At 45.6% G+C, this 23,325-nt stretch overlaps 1 protein-coding gene across 7 annotated transcripts in view; it reads right to left on the reverse strand.

Annotated features, from left to right (window-relative positions):
* cux1b (cut-like homeobox 1b) overlaps positions 1-23,325 on the reverse strand; it is a 184,640-nt gene that overhangs the window by 76,818 nt on the left and 84,497 nt on the right. For all 7 annotated transcript variants that reach the window (XM_055880674.1, XM_055880672.1, XM_055880669.1 and 4 more), the window contains exons 7-11: positions 21,952-22,028; positions 21,798-21,864; positions 7,549-7,597; positions 2,023-2,127; positions 1,277-1,465 (exon numbers count right to left, since the gene is read on the reverse strand). In XM_055880674.1, the coding sequence (XP_055736649.1) occupies positions 1,277-1,465; positions 2,023-2,127; positions 7,549-7,597; positions 21,798-21,864; positions 21,952-22,028 (487 nt within the window). The remainder of the gene's footprint in view (positions 1-1,276; positions 1,466-2,022; positions 2,128-7,548; positions 7,598-21,797; positions 21,865-21,951; positions 22,029-23,325) is intronic.

Below are 23,325 nucleotides of genomic sequence, written 5' to 3' on the forward strand. Positions count from 1 at the left end.
AGCGTGTATGTGTATGTGTGCGGTTGTGAGAGGGTGTGTGTGCGCGCGTGTGTGTGAGAGGTGTGTGAGTGAGAGGTGTGTGTGTGAGAGGTGTGTGTGTGAGAGGTGTGTGAGTGAGAGGTGTGTGTGTGTGAGTGAGAGGTGTGTGTGTGTGAGTGAGAGGTGTGTGTGTGTGAGAGGTGTGTGTGTGTGAGAGGTGTGTGTGTGTGAGAGGTGTGTGTGTGTGAGAGGTGTGTGTGTGTGAGAGGTGTGTGTGTGTGAGAGGTGTGTGTGTGAGAGGTGTGTGAGTGAGAGGTGTGTGTGTGAGAGGTGTGTGTGTGAGAGGTGTGTGTGTGAGAGGTGTGTGTGTGTGAGAGGTGTGTGTGTGTGAGAGGTGTGTGTGTGTGAGAGGTGTGTGTGTGTGAGAGGTGTGTGTGTGTGAGAGGTGTGTGTGTGTGAGAGGTGTGTGTGTGTGAGAGGTGTGTGTGTGTGAGAGGTGTGTGTGTGTGAGAGGTGTGTGTGTGTGAGAGGTGTGTGTGTGTGAGAGGTGTGTGTGTGTGAGAGGTGTGTGTGTGTGAGAGGTGTGTGTGTGTGAGAGGTGTGTGTGTGTGAGAGGTGTGTGTGTGTGAGAGGTGTGTGTGTGTGAGAGGTGTGTGTGTGTGAGAGGTGTGTGTGTGTGAGAGGTGTGTGTGTGTGAGAGGTGTGTGTGTGTGAGAGGTGTGTGTGTGTGAGAGGTGTGTGTGTGTGAGAGGTGTGTGTGTGTGAGAGGTGTGTGTGTGTGAGAGAGGTGTGTGTGTGAGAGAGGTGTGTGTGTGAGAGAGGTGTGTGTGTGTGAGAGGTGCGTGTGTGAGAGGTGTGTGTGTGAGAGGTGCGTGTGTGTGTGAGAGGTGCGTGTGTGTGTGAGAGGTGCGTGTGTGAGAGAGAGGTGTGTGTGTGAGAGAGAGGTGTGTGTGTGAGAGAGAGGTGCGTGTGTGAGAGGTGCGTGTGTGAGAGGTGCGTGTGTGAGAGGTGCGTGTGTGAGAGGTGCGTGTGTGTGAGAGGTGCGTGTGTGAGAGGTGCGTGTGTGAGAGGTGCGTGTGTGAGAGAGAGGTGTGTGTGTGAGAGAGAGGTGCGTGTGTGAGAGGTGCGTGTGTGAGAGAGAGGTGCGTGTGTGAGAGGTGCGTGTGTGAGAGAGAGGTGTGTGTGTGAGAGAGAGGTGCGTGTGTGAGAGGTGCGTGTGTGAGAGGTGTGTGTGTGAGAGGTGCGTGTGTGAGAGGTGCGTGTGTGTGAGAGGTGTGTGAGTGTCTATATAGCCTACCTTGAGGGTGGCAGTCTTGGTGCTGAGCTGTAGTTGCAGCTGTGTGATCTGTGTGCTGGAGCTCTCCCTGAGTTTAGACAGGCTGGCCTGCAGTCTCTGAATGTCTTCCACCAGCTGAACCGTCTCCCTGTCCTTGGCCCCCAGCTCTGCCTCCAGACTGGAGCGGGACACCGCCTCCACCGCCTGCTCCTATAGGTCAACACACACATCAATATAGCAATCTACCAATCAGAACAGTCTGATCCTATAGGTCAACACATACATCAATATAGCAATCTACCAATCAGAACAGTCTGGTCCTATAGGTTAACATATACAACAATATAGCAATGTACCAATCAGGTCCTATAGGTCAACACATACATCAATATAGCAATCTACCAATCACAACAGTCTGATCCTATGGGTCAACACATACAACAATATAGCAATCTACCAATCAGAACAGTCTGATCCTATGGGTCAACACATACATCAATATAGCAATCTACCAATCACAACAGTCTGATCCTATGGGTCAACACATACATCAATATAGCAATCTACCAATCACAACAGTCTGATCCTATAGGTCAACATTTACATCAATATAGCAATCTACTAATCAGAAAAGTCTGATCCTATAGGTCAACATTTACATCAATATAGCAATCTACCAATCACAACAGTCTGATCCTATAGGTTAACATATACATCAATATAGCAATCTACCAATCAGAACAGTCTGGTCCTATAGAACAACGTACCGTGTCTGGGGTGGTCTGAATGTGGGTGGTCAGCTGCAGGGATTGGTTAGAAGAGGTCAGCTGCTCCCTCAGAGCGTCCGCCTCCCTCTGTGCTGCCTCCGCTCTCTGAGAGAGAGAGAAAACGAGAGAGCAAGGGCATGAGAGATCACGCCAGACAGAGCGCATGCAAAAGAGAGAGAGCGAGCACAGGAACGAGAGAGAGCGAGAACGAGAGAGTGAGTACGAGAGAGAGAGAGCGAGCACAAGCACGAGAGAGAGAAAGCGAGCACAAGCACGAGAGAGAGAAAGCGAGCACAAGCACGAGAGACAGAGAGAGAGCGAGCACGAGAGAGAGAGAGAGAGAGCGAGCACGAGAGAGAGAGAGAGCGAGCACGAGAGAGAGAGAGAGCGAGCACGAGAGAGAGAGAGCACGAGAGAGAGAGAGAGGGAGCACGAGAGAGAGAGAGGGAGCACGAGAGAGAGAGAGAGGGAGCACGAGAGAGAAAGAGGGAGCACGAGAGAGAGAGAGAGGGAGCACGAGAGAGAGAGAGAGGGAGCACGAGAGAGAGGGAGCACGAGAGAGAGGGAGCACGAGAGAGAGAGAGAGGGAGCACGAGAGAGGGGGAGCACGAGAGAGAGGGAGCACGAGAGAGAGGGAGCACGAGAGAGAGAGAGAGGGAGCACGAGAGAGAGAGAGAGGGAGCACGAGAGAGAAAGAGGGAGCACGAGAGAGAGAGAGAGGGAGCACGAGAGAGAGAGAGAGGGCGCACGAGAGAGAGGGAGCACGAGAGAGAGGGAGCACGAGAGAGAGAGAGAGAGAGGGAGCACGAGAGAGGGGGAGCACGAGAGAGAGGGAGCACGAGAGAGAGGGAGCACGAGAGAGAGAGAGAGGGAGCACGAGAGAGAGAGAGGGAGCACGAGAGAGAGAGAGGGAGCACGAGAGAGAGAGAGGGAGCACGAGAGAGAGAGAGGGAGCACGAGAGAGAGAGAGGGAGCACGAGGGAGCACGAGAGAGAGAGAGAGAGGGAGCACGAGAGAGGGGGAGCACGAGAGAAAGAGAGAGGGAGCACGAGAGAGAGAGAGAGGGAGCACGAGAGAGAGAGAGAGAGGGAGCACGAGAGAGAGAGGGAGCACGAGAGACAAATATAATGATATTCCAAAAAAGGTCGGGAAATAAGGATGACAAATATCAATTCTATTTGGACACAGTTCTATTAGAACACACCAAAAACTACACATATCTAGGACTAAATATCAGCAACACAGGTAGCTTTCACATGGCTGTGAATGAGCTGAGAGACAAAGCAAGAAGAGCATTCTATGCCATTAAAAGGAACATCAAAATTGAAATTCCAATTAGAATCTGTCTCAAAATGTTTCAATCAGTTATAGAACCAATTGCTCTATATGGCAGTGAAGTATGGGGTCCACTCTCTAATAATGAATTCACTAAATGGGACAAACATCCAACTGAAATATTGCATGCAGAGTTTTGCAAGACTGTATTGCAAGTACAAAGAAAAACTCCAAATAACGCATGTAGGGCAGAATTGGGCCAATACCCCCTCCTCATTCGAATAGAAAAAAGAGCCATCAAATTTTACAACCATCTAAAAACAAGTGACCCTAAAACATTCCATCACACAGCTCTACAATGTCAAGAGATTAAACAAGAGAAGAGTCCCCTCAGCCAGCTGGTTCTGAGGCTCAGTTCACCAACCCAAACCAACCCCATAGAGCCTCGGGACAGCCCTCAGAAAATCTGGCCCAACCAAATCATCACAAAACAAAAAGAAAAATATATAACCTATTGGAAAGACACCACAAAAAATCTAAGTAAACTTCAATGCCATTTGGCTCTAAACAGACAGTACATGGTGGCAGACTATCTGACCACTGTGACTGATAGAAAACTGAGGAAAACATTGACTAGGTACAGACTCAGTGAGCACCGTCTGGCTATAGAGACCGGTCGTCACAGACAAACCTGGCTGCCCAGAGAGGACAGGCTGTGCTCACTCTGCTCCAGAGGAGAGGTAGAGACAGAGGTGCATTTCCTACTACACTGTGACAAATACTCAGACCTAAGAGCATATTTCTTTCCCAAAATCATAACTCAATACAAAGAATTTGAAACTATAAAAGATGAAGAAAAAATCAAATATTTATTGGGTGAAAAGCCAAAATGTGCAGTTTTGGCAGCCAAATATGTGTCCTCCTGCCACAACCTGAGGGACAGCGAGTGAAAAATGCAAAGTAATATTGATAATATTTCCCATTTAGCTTAATTTTGTTTTGTCTTTCATACCAGGTCATATGTCTTCAAGTCATATTGACACTGGTCTACTACTGTTGCTTTAATTTATTGTTGTTCTGATTAATATTGTTGTTGTAGTTGTTGTTAATGGTAATCCCATGTCCACTACTACTGTTATTATTGCTGTTGGTCCCACCATTTATTTATATATTAATATATATATATTTTGTATATATATATACATATATATTTTATTTTTATTTGTCGATGTGTATACTTTGACAATGTAAGTAATAACGAACCTACCATGTCAATAAAGTCAATTGAATTGAATTGAGAGAGGGAGCATGAGAGAGAGAGAGAGAAGGAGCACGAGAGAGTTGGAATGTCTGTCTTAACACAACCTAAGTGGGTGATCGTACTGAGAGACTGCAGAGCACAGCTTTTAATCAACTGAGAGAACTACATGCTGAAGTGACTGAAATCTCCATGGAGAAACACCATGTCTATTTAATACCCGTTTTGATGTTTCCTGTCAACACAGCGCATATAAAATGACGGTGTGTGTGTGTGTGTGTGTGTGTGTGTGTGTGTGTGTGTGTGTGTGTGTGTGTGTGTGTGTGAGAGCTGAAAGGCGTGATGTCATCCTCTTTGACCCAGAGGTGTATCTGGAAACAGAATGACAGTGTGTGTGCCGTGCGGATGATGAGAAAGCCGAGCTCAAGGCTAACATTAGCATTAGGTGGCTAGCTATGCCTTCCCAGACATCCCCAAGTCATCTCAACAATAGATGTTAACATTACTGACATTCCCACAGCCCCACTAACAATCTATTATCACGATCAGGGCGTTTAGACTACAGAGGTCTCTGAGCCGAGGGTTAGATTTATAACTCATGACATTCCCCCCAGCGTAATTCCTTCCTTATTTGTTCATTTACACCTCTCTGGGTATTATGAGGAATGAGTGTTAGTGATGAATTTAAATCAATATTCAACATGATAACACACTCCAGCATCAACTCAGAGGCTCTAGTGAAGTATCTTGTGGTCTATTTCTAGCTGTTAGCTCTTACCTCCTTTCAGTAACCTGTTGAGGACAGAGGGTGCTGTTTTCACTTTGGGGGAAAATCGTGCCCAATTTAAACGGCCTCGTACTCAATTCTTTCTCGTACAATATGCATATTATTATTACTATTGGATAGAAAACACTCTAGTTTCTAAAACCGTTTGAATTATATCTGTGAGTAAAACAGAACTCCTTTTGCAGCAAACTTCCTGACAGGAAGTGGAAAATCTGAAATCGATGCACTCTTCTAGGGGCTGCCTATTAAAGTCATTGATGTTTATTAGTTTAGATGCACTTCATACATCTTACACTAGATGTCGACAAGCAGTGAGAGAAGAAATTGAGTGTGTAACTTGATCTGGCCTCGAATTATAGCTCTTGGCATGACGTGTCACCAGTTTCCTGTTTTCTGGAGAGCGCGAGCAGGGACCTGGATTTGCCTTCTGATAAGCTGCCGTTATGGACGACTAATATCTCCGGCTTTGATTTTATTTGATACATGTGACAAAATTATCGTAAAGTATGTTTTTTCAATATAGTTTAATCAGATTATTGAAATTTTTTCGGGAGTTTTGCCGTGTTCCGTTCTCTTCCGTTTGTTGACATGGAGAGATTCGTGCCACTTGGCAAGTGTGCTTGCTGAATCGAGAGGGAAAAAGGCCGTTCTAAATCCAAACAACGATTGTTCCCGACAAAGGACCCCTTGTACAACATTCTGATGAAAGATCAGCAAAAGTAGGACCCATTTTATGATGCTATTTCATATATCTGTCGAACATGTTGTACTAGTCGTTTGCGCCCAGATTTTGGGTACTCTCTCGCTATACCTAAGCTGGATGTCGTAATGAAGTTATTTTTATAATTCTAACACGGCGATTGCATTAAGAACTAGTGTATCTATCATTTCCTATACAACATGTATTTTCTAGTTATGTTTATGAATAGTCATTTGGTCAGAATATGTGTGTCAGAAAAAGTGTCCGAAAAATATCCGGACGTTGTGGGAAAAAGATGCTACGTTAGCACAATGTATAACCACTGATTTCAGCTCTAAATATGCACATTTTCGAACAAAACATAAGTGTATGTATAACCTGATGTTATAGGACTGTCATCTGATGAAGCTTATCAAGGTTAGTCAAAAATTATATATCTTTTGCTGGTTTGTTACGATCGCTAACTTTTGCTACTGGTAAATGGCTTGTGTTTCTGGCTATTGTGGTAAGCTAATATAACGCTATATTGTGTTTTCGCTGTAAAACACTTAATAAATCGGAAATATTGGCTGGAATCACAAGATGCCTGTCTTTCATTTGCTGTACACCATGTATTTTTCAGAAATGTTTTATTATGAGTAATTAGGTATTTGACGTTGGTGTCTAATTATTCTGGCTGCTTTCGGTGCAATTTCTGATTGTAGCTGCAATGTAAACTATGATTTATACCTGAAATATGCACATTTTTCAAACAAAACATAGATTTATTGAATAACATGTAATAAGACTGTCATCTGATGAAGTTGTTTCTTGGTTAGTTTGGTTGGTTCTTGGTTAGTTAGGTTGGCTTTGTGCATGCTACCTGTGCTGTGAAAAATGTCTGTCCTTTTTTGTATTTGGTGGTGACCTAACATAAATATACGTTTTCGCTGTAAAACATTTAAAAAAAATCGGACATGTTGGCTGGATTCACAAGATGTGTACCTTTCATTTGCTGTATTGGACTTGTTAATGTGTGAAAGTTAAATATTTCAAAAAAATATCTTTTGAATTTCGCGCTCTGCCTTTTCAGTGGAATGTGGGAGGAGTTCCGCTGACGGAACGCCAGAGCCAGCATGATAACACACTCTAGCATCAACTCAGAGGCTCTCTGGGGGGGGCAGTAATAACCCAGTGGGGGGGGGGGGGGGGCTGGTAATGACCCCGTTGGGGGGGGGGGGGGTAGTATTAACCCCGTTGGGGGGGGCTGGTAATGACCCCGTTGGGGGAGGGGGGGGGCTAGTAATAACCCCGTTGGGGGAGGTAGAAATAACCCAGTGGGGGGAGCGGGTAATATTTTTTAAATAATTATTAATTTAACCAGGTAAGCTAGTTGAGAACAAATTGTCATTTACAACTGCAACCTTTGCAGTTGCAGTTGGGGGCTAGTAATAACCGGAAACATAGAAATAGATCATGGTTACATTATCCAATAACGACCAAGGCCCTAAAGGGGTGGAGACTAACCTGATTGGCTCTCTCCAGATCTGTCATCACCATTTCAATCTCATCGGCCCTAAGGAAGAAGAAGGAGGAAGTGTTACTAAGGAAACACACAGAACAGTGATCACCACATCATTAACACACACCCAGGAACACACCCCGAGGTTCCCAAAGCTTGAAAACACATGTTGCATGTCCACAAGTCATGTCCCTGTTAAAACCCTCTCAATTTCACCTTCATCCTTTGATTGTGAACGCAATAACCTCTGCAGTTTGTGTGTGTGTGTGTGTGTGTGTGTGTGTGTGTCTAAACCCGGCCCACACTATAACAGAGGGATTACACTAATTCTTACCACTCACTAATCCGATAGATATGGTAGCAAATGGCAGGAAAGGGAAGCTGACCCGGGTCGCTGGCGTAACAAACATCCCTTACGCATCACGCCAATAAGGTTGAAGCACTTGGTGGGAACTCTAACACGGCTCATCGAGTGGGTCACTACAATATGATTCTGTTCCCACAGCATAGTGTACCCCAATACTCATCTAGTAGTAGTGAATCACTACAATATGATTCAATATGATTCTGTTCCCACAGCATAGTGCACCCCAATACTCATCTAGTAGTAGTGAATCACTACAATATGATTCAATATGATTCTGTTCCCACAGCATAGTGTACCCCAATACTCATCTAGTAGTAGTGAATCACTACAATATGATTCAATATGATTCTGTTCCCACAGCATAGTGCACCCCAATACTCATCTAGTAGTAGTGAATCACTACAATATGATTCAATATGATTCTGTTCCCACAGCATAGTGCACCCCAATACTCATCTAGTAGTAGTGAATCACTACAATATGATTCAATATGATTCTGTTCCCACAGCATAGTGTACCCCAATACTCATCTAGTAGTAGTGAATCACTACAATATGATTCAATATGATTCTGTTCCCACAGCATAGTGTACCCCAATACTCATCTAGTAGTAGTGAATCACTACAATATGATTCAATATGATTCTGTTCCCACAGCATAGTGTACCCCAATACTCATCTAGTAGTAGTGAATCACTACAATATGATTCAATATGATTCTGTTCCCACAGCATAGTGCACCCCAATACTCATCTAGTAGTAGTGAATCACTACAATATGATTCAATATGATTCTGTTCCCACAGCATAGTGTACCCCACTACTCATCTAGTAGTAGTGAGTCACTACAATATGATTCTGTTCCCACAGCATAGTGTACCCCACTACTCATCTGGTAGGGGCGTCATCTCTCTCCTGCTAGGTCAGAGTTCAACAAGGATGCACAGCAATAGTCCAAAGAGGATTCCTATTTCCTAACCTTTGGTGTAAGGATGGGTGCCTGACACAGTCACAACAGAGCCTGCACACCAAATTACACGGCATATAAAATCCTTAATTACATTAACACCCTAACATTTAATTACAGGTGATTATGCATTACGTGCCTAATTACCTTAATTTAGGCTATCTAGAATTCTGCGTCTATGTAAGCGTTTTTTTCAATAACCATTAGAAATCGGGACACACGGTGTTACTGTGCAGATACAACTACACAGGCAGTGCCAAGGTTAATGTGTCGATACAACCACACAGGCAGTGCTGCTAAGTGTGTGTGTGTGTGTGTGTGTGTGTGTGTGTGTGTGTGTGTGTGTGTGTGTGTGTGTGTGTGTGTGTGTGTGTGTGTGTGTGTGTGTGTGTGTGTGTGTGTGATAGCTTACTATTGTCTGATCTGAATACAGCAAACACACAGCTGAGTTGAGGTCACCATGACGCTGGAGGCAATACAGCAGAACGAATGGACCAGGGAGGTTATTCCCTCTCTATTGGTTAAAAGCATCTGCCCATTTAGGTAAAGCCACGCTGTGTGTGTGTGTGTGTGTGGCCTCACCAGAGCGAACATGTAAAACCTCCCATCAGGACAGAAACACACACACACGTGACAGGAGGTCTTTCTGTTACGTATACAACCAAGCACACAATACAGCACATCTGGAAATGTGATCACTTAAATCAAAGTAGAGCTACAGATCCGGACAGCGTCGGACAACATGACTGATGAAAAAAATAAATATATATATAACATTTGCCAAAATGCAATTCGTCAGGAATCAGCGTTCTAACAGAAACGATTGGTTAGAAACTTAGAAAGAGGGGAAATGTGAAGAGGTAACAACTAGGATGGGTTGTTAATACGACGAGGATGGGTTGATTATATGACCAGGATGGGTTGATAATATGACCAGGATGGGTTGATAATATGACCAGGATGGGTTATGACCAGGATGGGTTGATAATATGACCAGGATGGGTTGATAATATGACCAGGATGGGTTGTAAACATGACCAGGATGGGTTGTAAACATGACCAGGATGGGTTATGACCAGGATGGGTTGTTAATATGACCAGGATGGGTTGTTAATACGACCAGGGTGGGTTGTTAATACGACCAGGGTGGGTTGTTAATACGACCAGGGTGGGTTGATATGACCAGGGTGGGTTGATATGACCAGGATGGGTTTTTAATATGACCCGGATGGGTTGTTATAATGACCCGGATGGGTTGTTATAATGACCCGGATGGGCTGTTATAATGACCCGGATGGGCTGTTATAATGACCAGGATGGGCTGTTATAATGACCAGGATGGGCTGTTATAATGACCAGGATGGGCTGTTATAATGACCAGGATGGGCTGTTATAATGACCAGGATGGGCTGTTATAATGACCAGGATGGGCTGTTATAATGACCAGGATGGGCTGTTATAATGACCAGGATGGGCTGTTATAATGACCAGGATGGGTTGATAATATGACCAGGATGGGTTGATAATATGACCAGGATGGGTTGATAATATGACCAGGATGGGTTTATAATATGACCAGGATGGGTTGTTAATATGACCAGGATGGGTTGTTAATATGACCAGGATGGATTGTTAATATGACCAGGATGGGTTGTTAATATGACCAGGATGGGTTGATAATATGACCAGGATGGGTTGATAATATGACCAGGATGGGTTGATAATATGACCAGGATGGGTTGATAATATGACCAGGATGGGTTGATAACATGACCAGGATGGGTTGATAATATGACCAGGATGGGTTGATAACATGACCAGGATGGGTTGTTAATATGACCAGGATGGGTTATGACCAGGATGGGTTATTAATATGACCAGGATGGGTTATGACCAGGATGGGTTATGACCAGGATGGGTTGGGGTTATGACCAGGATGGGTTGTTAATATGACCAGGATGGGTTGTTAATATGACCAGGATGGGTTATGACCAGGATGGGTTGTTAATATGACCAGGATGGGTTATGACCAGGATGGGTTGGGGTTATGACCAGGATGGGTTGTTAATATGACCAGGATGGGTTGTTAATATGACCAGGATGGGTTATGACCAGGATGGGTTATTAATATGACCAGGATGGGTTGGGGTTATGACCAGGATGGGTTATTAATATGACCAGGATGGGTTGGGGTTATGACCAGGATGGGTTATGACCAGGATGGATTATTAATATGACCAGGATGGGTTGCGGTTATGACCAGGATGTGTTCTGACCAGGATGGTTTGTTACTAGGACCAGGATGGGTTGTTACTAGGACCAGGATGGGTTGTTACTAGGACCAGGATGGGTTGTTACTAGGACCAGGATGGGTTGTTACTAGTACCAGGATGGGTTGTTACTAGGACCAGGAGGGGTTGATAATATGACCAGGATGGGTTGAAAACATGACTAGGATTGTACCTTTGGCTTCTGGACAACGAAAGAAAGTTGATATGGAAACCAATAGAACAGGAGAGAAATGCATGGTTAAACTGTATATGAGGAAGTCTTCAGGAAAATAATTGCCTCCACATTTCAATTGTGGGATTTTGCCTAGGCTACTTTGAAGCAAGGTAAGACATGCCTCACAATACGAAGTAAAACATTAACGTTTCAAAATGCATACGGTCTCCGGCTCACATTGCAAAGTGGCGTGTGACGCGCTGATAGCTTGCCTCCCATTGCCTATGTAATTGAATGGCGAATGTGAGGCTTCTGATACAAGTTGAGAAATAAAAATTGCTATTTTTAGATGGTGGCCATCAAAACTGTTAACGCAGGATTGCATTTAGAATTGTTGCAATGACTGGGCTTATATAAAAACACTTTTCCCTAGAGCAGCAACGAGCCGAGGACCTGCAAGCAGCAACGAGCCGCGATGATATTCTGCTATAACTAGGCTCTGTATGCGGTGTGACAAGATGTATGATGACTAACGAAAACGGCAACTAAGGAAAATACACACGCGACAATTTAGTTCCACTAAATTATGCAAAAGAACCTCTAATGTTCCCACCTGCCTGACCATGAGAGCCTGTCTGCCACTCTGGACTCTGATCTGGTTTTGACCTTTTTGCCTATCCACGACCATTCTCTTGCCTACCCCTTTGTATTAATAAACATTGTAAGACTCCAACCATCTGCCTCCTGTGACTGCATCTGGGTCTCGCCTTGGGTTATGATACTTTTAGTCCTCCATAACTGGCTACGAGACTACTGCAGCTCTGTTGGTGTAACATTTGACAACTTTGATACCTTCTGGAAACAAAGCTCGTATTATAAGGAGGATGGGATCCACCCAAATCCTGTGGGATCCTGGATCCTTTCACAGCATTATAAGGCTGTGTTGAGACAATGACTTATCAATGACCCAAGCCCTGCTCAGTTAATCCCTACCATGTCACTGTGTCACTGAGTTGTCATAATACTTCAGCAAATGTACATTACACCAGGGGCGTTGGAAGACACAATGTAAGTAACCTAATTTATGTCCCTCTAACTGCTCTGAATGCCTCTGCTGATCCTACAGCTATTGTATGCAGTAATCATGTGCCCATGAACCAGCGTGATACTGTTAGCACTGAGGCGGTGTGCCCTACTAGGAAGTCCACTGTGAGCAGCTCATCCTGTTAGCACTGAGGCGGTGTGCCCTACTAGGAAGTCCACTGTGAGCAGCTCATCCTGTTAGCACTGAGGCGGTGTGCCCTACTAGGAAGTCCACTGTGAGCAGCTCACCCTGCACTAACATAAATAACATGAGCATGTCTACCTCTGCTAAGCTTCCCAGTAAAGCAATGAAAACAAGCAAGCATCCCAGAAAAGTGCTAAAAAATAGCCCACGTTAACATATGTAGCTTAACAAACAAGGTTCATTAAATCGATAATAACTTGCTAGTAACAGATGACATTCATATTCTGACTCTCTGAAACCCACTTAGACAATACCTTTGATAATACAGTGGTAGCAATACATGGTTATAACATCTACAGAAAAGACAGAAATGCCAAATGTGTGATCGTTTATATTCAGAATCCTGTAAAGCTTAGAGAGGATCTCATGTTAAATATTGTTGAAGTAATATGGCTACAGGTTCATCTGCCTCACCTAAAGCCCATGCTGGTGGGAAGCTGCTATATCAATCAACCAAATGTATTTATAAAGACCTTTTTACATCAGCCGATGTCTCGAAGTGCTATACAGAAACCCAGCCTAAAACCCCAAAACAGCAAGCAATGCAGGTGTAGAAGCACCAAGTGCTAACAGTCAGTATCTGGAAAACACGAGTAAAACACTTGATAATTTGACATCAACAGAGAGGTATATTTTCTAGGTGATTTAAATATTGACTGGCTTTCATCAACCTGGCCCACTTAAGAAAAATCTTTAAACTGTAACTAGGGACTTCAAACTGGTTCAGGTTGTCAGTCAACCTACCAGGGTAGTTACAAACAGCACAGGAATGAAATCATCAACATTTATTGATCACATCTTTACTAATGCTGTAGAAATTAGCTTTAAAGCAGTATCCAAATCCATAGGATGTAGTTATCACAATATAGTAGCCATGTCTAGGAAAACCAGCGTTCCAAAGGCTGGTCCTAATATAGTGTATAAGAGGTCATACAATACGTTTTGTAGTGATTCCTATGTTGTTAATGTAAATATTTGTTGGTCCGTGGTGTGTAATGAGAAGCAACCAGACGTTGCACTTGACACATTTATGAAACTGCTCATTCCAGTTACTTATAAGCATGCACCCATTAAGAAAATCACTAAAAACGGTTAAATCCCTGTGGATTGATGAGGAATTTAAAAATTGTATGGTTGAGAGGGATGAGGCAAAAGGAACGGCAAATAGATCAGGCTGCACAACCGATTGGCAAACGTACTGCAAATTGAGAAATCATGTGACTAAACTTAACAAAATGACGAAGAAACTACACTATGAAACAAATCTAAATGACAAAGATTGATAGTAAAAAGCTTTGGGGCACCTTAAAAGCTCCCGAGTGGCGCAGTGTGCATCTCAACACAAGATGTGTCACTACAGTCCCTGCTTCGAATCCAAGCTGTATCACATCCGGCCGTGATTGGGAGTCCCATAGGGCGGTGCACACTTGGCCCAGTGTCGTCCGGGTTTGGCCGTCATTGTAAATAAGAATTTGTTCTTAACTGACTTGCCTAGTTAAATAAAAAGGTTATAAAAAAAGATGACTATTTTTTTTTTTTTTATATACAATTACATTTTGGGCAAAAGGCAAACAACGCTCCATCGTTCATTGGATCAGATGGCTCCTACGTCACAAAATCCACTGATATTGCCAACTACTTTAATTATTTTTTAATTGGCAAGATTAGCAAATTTAGGCATGATATGCCAGCAACAAAACGCTGACACTACACATCCAAGTATATCTGACCAAATTATGAAAGACAAGCCTTGTAATTTTGAATTCTGTAAAGTGAGTGTGAAAGAGGTGACATTATTGTCTGTCAACATTGACAAGCCACCGGGGTCTGACAACTTGGATGGAAAATGACTGAGGATAATAGCGGACAATATTGCCAATCCTATTTGCCATATCTTTAATTTATGCCCACTAGAAAGTGTGTGCCCTCAGGCCTGGAGGGAAGCAAAAGTAATTCCGCTACCTAAGAGTAGTAAAGCACCCTTCACTGGCTCAAATAGCCGACCAAAATCAGCCTGTTACCAAACCTTCGTAAACTTTTGGAAAAATTAGGTTTGACCAGATACAATGCTATTTTACAGTAAAGAAATTGACAGATTTTCAGCACGCTTATAGGGAAGGACATTCAACAAGCACAGCACTTACACAAATGACTGATTGGCTGAGAGAAATCGATAAGATTGTGGGGGATGTTGTCAGACTTCAGTGTGGCTTTTGACATTTTTGATCGTAGTCTGCTGCTGGAAAAACATGTGTGTTATGGCTTTACACCCTCTGCTATATTGTGGATAAAGAGTTATGTCTAAAATAACACAGAGGGTGTTCAACGGAAGACTATCCAAAATAGTCGAGGTAGAATCAGGAATTCTCCAGGGCAGCTGTCTAGGACCCTTACTATTTTTTCAATCTTCACTAACAACATGCCACTGGCTTTGAGCAAAGCCAGTGTGTCTATGTATGCGGATGACTCAACACTATACACGTCAGCTACCACAGCAACTGAAATGACTGAAACACTTGAAGAGCTGCAGTTAGGTTCAGAATGGGTGGCACGGAATAAATTAGGCCTAAATAAAAAAATTTAAACTAAAAGCATTGCATTTAGGATAAATCATTCACTAAACCTCCATTAAATCTTGTAATGATTAATGTTGAAATAGAGCAAGATGAGGTGATAAATCCAACTGCTTGAATTACTCAGTACATCTCTCTCACTCTATACGCCTCTATTGTTTTATATGCATCTCTCTGATAGGTGAGAGAAGAAGACAGACACGGTGTCTCATCCAAGTCCAGGTCCCATATTCATAAAGAATCTGAGACTAGGAGTGCTGATCTCAGATCAGGTGCACCTTTTAGATCATAATGAATACAATTATAATGGACAGGAGAGGACCTGATCCTAGATCAGCACTTGTACTCTGAGGCTTTATGAATACGGGTCCAAGTCCCCAGGCATGTCAGTAAAGTGAAGAGGGACATCCATCATCAGTAAGTCCTCTGAGGGTCCTTCATATCCTGCCTCCTGGCTGGGGCCTAGCAGGCTCTCCTCCATACACTCCAGCTTCGCTCCAAATGAAACCCTATTCCCTATTTGGTGCACTTCTTTTGACTAGGACCCATAGGGAATAGGATGCCAATGGGGACGCAGCGTCTACAGGAGGCATTAGGGCTCCTCTCCTGGCCAGCCTTGACAAAGTCTTTCTTTTTGGCTTTCTCTCTCTGAACTAGAGGTCTTCGGCAGACCCCCAAAAACAGTTGACCAGTTCCAAATGGACCCAGAGACAGTCAGACCCGTTCCAAAAAGGACTGAGGAAAACAGACCCGTGCTGGTTTAGATCCGAGAGTAGAGAGAAAGAAACCTCCAACTGGGCGGTGCCAGCGCCATCACTAAACTACCGACATCGGCCAAACGATCCACAGTTAGGTTACGTGTCCTTAAAAACGGCCAAAAACAAGTTAGGAAAATAAAACAAATGTGTTGTGTTTCAATGTGTAGCAGCTTAAAAATAACGGCCTACCTCACGGTTTAGCTGTCGGAGATGTGCGCGCTTAATGGATCAGGTATAGCTGTCCACTGTGCGATACTAATATTTATACAACAAATATTAAGGAAGACAAGCTTAGGCCTAGAGAGACCAAACGAGAGACATGCCGGCGACAAGCTCCAGACATCGACATGGATTTCTTTACATACTTATCAGATAAGCTACTACTTCTTTACAGATATAGGCGTACACAATTTGGCTAATTTGTACATTTTTGATCAGAATGTTATAAAGATAAGCATTAGACTAACTTCGGTAGGTCTAAAACAGTCTGCCTTTACCTCAGGATCAACTGTCGGAGTCAGTTGGCGCGCCAGTGTGCCATGCCTTCATTGGCCTGCACTAGCAGAGCCTAATAATAGCAACACCACAACACACCATGCCTTCATTGGCCTGCACTAGCAGAGCCTAATAATAGCAACACCACAACACACCATGCCTTCATTGGCCTGCACTAGCAGAGCCTAATAATAGCAACACCACAACACACCATGCCTTCATTGGCCTGCACTAGCAGAGCCTAATAATAGCAACACCACAACACACCATGCCTTCATTGGCCTGCACTAGCAGAGCCTAATAATAGCAACACCACAACAAACCATGCCTTCATTGGCCTGCACTAGCAGAGCCTAATAATAGCAACACCACAACAAACCATGCCTTCATTGGCCTGCACTAGCAGAGCCTAATAATAGCAACACCACAACAAACCTTCACAAAACAAAAATAAAGTTTATTAACTTTATTAGGGTAATATCAAAAGTCAGTAAACTTTTATTAGGGAGAAATATAAACAAATTAAGTTTGGCGTCTTTGGTTTCTCCTTTTCATGGTCTGAATGTGAGTAGCATAGCAGGCCTAGCGATCGTTCTATTATATTGCGGCTAACACAACATCACAGATGGAATTTTATTTGGCCAACAAAAATGTCTCAACAGAATGAAATCATAAAAAACAAACAAACTTTTGAACAGGCTAGGCTTAAATTGCAGCTATCATCGAAAAAGGAGCATGGCTACCCAACAAACGAGGGGGGACAACAGGCCTATAATAATAATTAATGACTAAACAATTGATAAATACTAAATAAATACATGAACGGTAGAAAATTGCATCAAACCTGAATAGCGAGACATAATCAATAGAGACATAATCAATAGAGACATAATCCATGTTCTACCCTATGGACTCATATGAAGACTGAACCGGAACAAGAGGAGTGTGTGTGTAACTACATTACAGTAATCATTTATTTGAATGGTAAATCTCTAGTCTATTGATTAACTGGGTAAATAAAGATGTAGCCCAGGTCACAATACAGGTGAATGGATATTCAAGAGGAGTGTGTACCATGCATTGGGTTATTGAGCTTGATTTGGCTGATTTCACACAAGGCTGTAGACGAAAAAAAACAAAATCTGTTTCCCTTCCATATGGGCCTTATTGTACTGATCAACAGCTTTTTACATAGAACAAACAATCTCTCATTTTATAGAAGTGTGTGCTGTCTCTTTAAAACCGATGAGTTCATTCACACACATACACACACAGTTTGAGGCTCGAGGAAAGAAGACCATGACTGGGAGAGACGTGCGGAAGGGGAGACGAAGTGAATTAATTACGTTTTTGGTCAAAATCAACTATGAAATCAGCAATATTTTGCGTTATGGTTAGCATGTTATCACAAACAAGGTCCTAGGGTAGTGAATAGATTTTAGCTTCAGCTGTAAGGTAGCAAGGAAAGTTAGCCTACAACACTGGAAGCTACCGGTATCTTCTTGCATTGTAAAGTGTAGTAATGGACATTGTTTTGCGAACAGTAATTAACACAACAGTAATTAACAGTTTTAATTTCTACATGCTGTGTTGCATTATTCAGGTGTGTCTCTTCCCCAGGGGGACAAAGACAAACACACCAGAAAGAGGGAGGAGGTAACCAGGGATTGAGACAGAGAGCGCTGAGGAGGTGGTAACCAGGGAGCGATGGAGAGAGCTGAGGAGGTGGTAACCAGGGAGCGATGGAGAGAGCTGAGGTGGTGGTAACCAGGGAGCGATGGAGAGAGCTGAGGAGGTGGTAACCAGGGAGCGATGGAGAGAGCTGAGGAGGTGGTAACCAGGGAGCCATGGAGAGAGCTGAGGAGGTGGTAACCAGGGAGCGATGGAGAGAGCAGAGGAGGTGGTAACCAGGGAGCCATGGAGAGAGCTGAGGAGGTGGTAACCAGGGAGCGATGGAGAGCGCTGAGGAGGTGGTAACCAGGGAGCCATGGAGAGAGCTGAGGAGGAGGTAACCAGGGAGCGATGGAGAGAGCTGAGGAGGTGGTAACCAGGGAGCGTTGGAGAAATGAATCGATCCGTTTTAGCAACCAATCAATCCAACAACTTTGCTAATGCAGAGACATGGAGAGTTCAGGGCAGATGAAATGAGTTGGGGGAAACTAAGAGCCAAGTTCAGACTCATCTATACCGTCTACCCTCAGCGGCTGAACACAGAAAGTGTGTGTGTTCTTTGAAAGCCTTCTCCCTGAGCCTCTTACCCTTCACCATCTCCCATAATCCTCCAGCACTCCTCTGACCGTCGGTTGGGCGGCACCCAGACCGAGAATGGAATTAGGAAAATATTCAGTAAAATCCCCATTAAAGGTATTTATATAGCTGTCATTGAAGATCAGTCTGGCATGCTATTCCCCTACAGTGTATGTATTTGACTAGCCCTATACGACAGTAGTGCATTATTATTATAACATAAGGGTGATATTGGAGGTACAGAGAGGCGTTTTGGTGAGGAGACAAATCTGTGTGATAATACATCTTCTTATTGAGTACAGAATCAGGGCAGATTAAATCAGGCACGCAAAGCAAGAGGATTAACCCCCCCCCGCGCCCCCCCCCCCCCCCTGCTCCCCCTCTCGGCTGGCAGAGAACATGCTGGAGCTCAGGAATACATACAGGTTCTCTGCAGCTCTGATTGGTCCATGCTTGGTCCGGCTCTTGAATCGCCAGGATAGTGGGTTCGATTCCTGGGACCACCCAAATGTACATAATGGAAGCACGCATCACTAAGACGCTTGGGATAAAAGCGACTGCTGAACGGCATATATTAAATACTGAGTGTACAAAAAAAAAACATCTGCTCTTTCCATGACATGGACTGACCAGGTGAATCCAGGTGAGATCTATGATCCCTTATTGATGTCACTTGTTAAATCCACTTCAATCAGTGTAGATGAAGGTGAGGAGACGGGTTAAAGAAGGATTTTTAAGCCTTGAGACAATTGAGACATGGATTGTGTATATGTGCCATTCAGAGGATGAATGAACAAGACAACATATTGAAGTGCCTTTAAACAGGGAATGGCAGTAGGTGACAGGCAGACTGGATAGAGAGACCTCAGACCAGAAATACAGAGATAGTTTAGAGATAAAACAGAGTTCTCCCATGGGCCCCCGAGTGGTGCAGTGGTCTGAGGCACTGCATCGCAGTGCTAGCTGTGCCACTAGAGATTCTGGGTTGGAGTCCAGGCTCAGGCCGCGACCGGGACACCCATGGGGCGGAGCACAATTGGCGTGGGGGACCACCCAAATGAAAATGTATACATGCATGCTTGTAAGTCGCTTTGGATAAAAAATATCTGCTAAATTGATATACATGTCTATTGTCTACCTATGAGACAGCATCCACGGGGGTTACAGCGGGTTCGGGACAGCATCCACGGGGGTTACAGCGGGTTCGGGACAGCATCCACGGGGTTACAGCGGGTTCGGGACAGCATCCACGGGGGTTACAGCGGGTTCGGGACAGCATCCACGGGGGTTACAGCGGGTTCGGGAGAGCATCCACGGGACAGCATCCACGGGGGTTACAGCGGGTTCGGGACAGCATCCACGGGGGTTACAGCGGGTTCGGGACAGCATCCACGGGGTTACAGCGGGTTCGGTAGAGCATCCACGGGGGTTACAGCGGGTTCGGGAGAGCATCCACGGGGTTACAGCGGGTTCGGGACAGCATCCACGGGGTTACAGCGGGTTCGGTAGAGCATCCACGGGGGTTACAGCGGGTTCGGGAGAGCATCCACGGGGGTTACAGCGGGTTCGGGACAGCATCCACGGGGTTACAGCGGGTTCGGGACAGCATCCACGGGGGTTACAGCGGGTTCGGGAGAGCATCCACGGGGGTTACAGCGGGTTCGGGACAGCATCCACGGGGGTTACAGCGGGTTCGGGAGAGCATCCACGGGGGTTACAGCGGGTTCGGGAGAGCATCCACGGGACAGCATCCACGGGGGTTACAGCGGGTTCGGGACAGCATCCACGGGGGTTACAGCGGGTTCGGGACAGCATCCACGGGGTTACAGCGGGTTCGGTAGAGCATCCACGGGGGTTACAGCGGGTTCGGGAGAGCATCCACGGGGTTACAGCGGGTTCGGGACAGCATCCACGGGGTTACAGCGGGTTCGGTAGAGCATCCACGGGGGTTACAGCGGGTTCGGGAGAGCATCCACGGGGGTTACAGCGGGTTCGGGAGAGCATCCACGGGGGTTACAGCGGGTTCGGGAGAGCATCCACGGGGGTTACAGCGGGTTCGGGACAGCATCCACGGGGGTTACAGCGGGTTCGGGAGAGCATCCACGGGGGTTACAGCGGGTTCGGGAGAGCATCCACGGGGGTTACAGCGGGTTCGGTGGAGAGGGAGGAGCCCAGACAGACGACATATTTAAAAAAACATAACAGATGACTCTTTTCTCCCAGCATTCCACAGGGACTTAGAACCTATCAGCACACTAGAAAACCAGGGGGGAGACAGAGACAATGTACTTCCTGTTTGTCTATTGAAAAGTGACCATTGAGAGCATGCTCGTCACAGAGTAATAGTAAACCAATTACACAAATACAGTAGCACAACAGTCAGTAGCTCCAGACGCTGGGTTACAGGGGGAGGCCCCAGCGCATCAAGCCAGGAGACAGAACCTCTCTCTGGGGTTGGGTAGAGTCTGGTTCCCCCGGTGTCTCAGAACTGGGTGGTCAGCCCTGAAATAGCCCTGAGCAAGAGCCTCAAGGAGACACCACATTCTACTTGGACAGAAACATCTGATGACAGCCCAGACAGACAGAGACACAGCCCAGACAGACAGAGACCAGACAGACAGAGACACAGCCCAGACAGACAGAGACACAGCCCAGACAGACAGAGACACAGCCCAGACAGACAGAGACACAGCCCAGACAGACAGAGACACAGCCCAGACAGACAGAGACACTAGGTAGTACGGAGCATATAGTCATTCATCCCATCCCTTTATAAGCGACCATCACAGCTCCCCAGTGTCCCTCACTAAGACTAAATGGCGTACAGACAGAACACCCCATCCAGTGGTAGATTTGGTGATTGGAATGTATAAATAACAATATAATCTCTCAGTATTTACAGTGTATTGCTAAAGCCTGGATTTAGACAGGCTGTTATTGAGCAGCAAGAGAAAGTCCAACTCTGGGCTTTCCTCTGGATGGGAGAGGAGACCCATAATCACCGGATTATATCATAGGACTATGAGAGAGCTGCAGTGACTGGAAATTAACCACAGGAGTAAGTGATGGGATGAAGAAAATGTTCAGGAAACACACAGAGGTTAGCTGAAACTCACTTTGCTGTGCAGTCCTCGTCATACTTAGTCTTCAGATCAAAGAGCTCTGCCTGAGTTGTTTCAAGAGCTGAAAAAGAGGCAGGAAACAACAGCTGTAGTCTGGCCAACAGTGTGTGACAGATACAGGACAGGTGCTGCATGGACTGGTACCTACCTGTCTGTAGGGCCTGGGCCTTGTGGTCAGCATCAACCAGCTTAGAGGACATGGACTCCTGGCTCTCCTGGAGCTTTCTGGAAACAGAGATATGAAGGGATGGGGAGAGACAGAGAGAGATATGAAGGGATGGGGAGAGACAGAGAGAGATATGAAGGGATGGGGAGGGACGGGGAGAGATATGAAGGGATGGGGAGGGACGGGGAGAGATATGAAGGGATGGGGAGAGACGGAGAGAGATATGAAGGGATGGGGAGAGACAGAGAGAGATATGAAGGGATGGGGAGAGACAGAGAGAGATATGAAGGGATGGGGAGAGACAGACAGAGATATGAAGGGATGGGGAGAGACAGACAGAGATATGAAGGGATGGGGAGAGACAGACAGAGAGAGATATGAAGGGATGGGGAGAGACAGACAGAGATATGAAGGGATGGGGAGAGACAGACAGAGATATGAAGGGATGGGGAGAGACAGACAGAGATATGAAGGGATGGGGAGAGACAGACAGAGAGACAGAGCGACAGAGCGACAGAGCGACAGAGCGACAGAGCGACAGAGCGACAGAGCGACAGAGCGACAGAGCGACAGAGCGACAGAGCGACAGAGCGACAGAGCGACAGAGCGACAGAGCGACAGAGCGACAGAGCGACAGAGCGACAGAGAGACAGAGAGACAGAGAGACAGAGAGACAGAGAGACAGAGAGACAGAGAGACAGAGAGACAGAGAGACAGAGAGACAGAGAGACAGAGAGACAGAGAGACAGAGCGACAGAGCGACAGAGCGACAGAGCGACAGAGCGACAGAGCGACAGAGCGACAGAGCGACAGAGAGACAGAGCGACAGAGCGACAGAGAGACAGAGAGACAGAGAGACAGAGAGACAGAGAGACAGAGAGACAGAGAGACAGAGCGACAGAGCGACAGAGCGACAGAGCGACAGAGCGACAGAGCGACAGAGCGACAGAGCGACAGAGAGACAGAGAGACAGAGAGACAGAGACAGAGAGACAGAGAGACAGAGAGACAGAGAGAGAGAGAGAGAGAGAGAGAGATGGAGGGAGGGGGAGGGATGGGGAGAGAGAGATGGAGGGATGGGGAGAGACGGGGAGAGATATGAAGGGATGGGGAGGGACGGGGAGAGATATGAAGGGATGGGGAGAGACGGGGAGAGATATGAAGGGATGGGGAGAGACAGAGAGAGATATGAAGGGATGGGGAGAGACAGACAGAGAGAGATATGAAGGGATGGGGAGAGACAGACAGAGAGAGATATGAAGGGATGGGGAGAGACAGACAGAGATATGAAGGGATGGGGAGAGACAGACAGAGATATGAAGGGATGGGGAGAGACAGACAGAGAGACAGAGAGACA

This window comes from Salvelinus fontinalis, chromosome 24, assembly GCF_029448725.1.
Source record: "Salvelinus fontinalis isolate EN_2023a chromosome 24, ASM2944872v1, whole genome shotgun sequence".
Lineage (NCBI taxonomy): Eukaryota > Metazoa > Chordata > Actinopteri > Salmoniformes > Salmonidae > Salvelinus > Salvelinus fontinalis.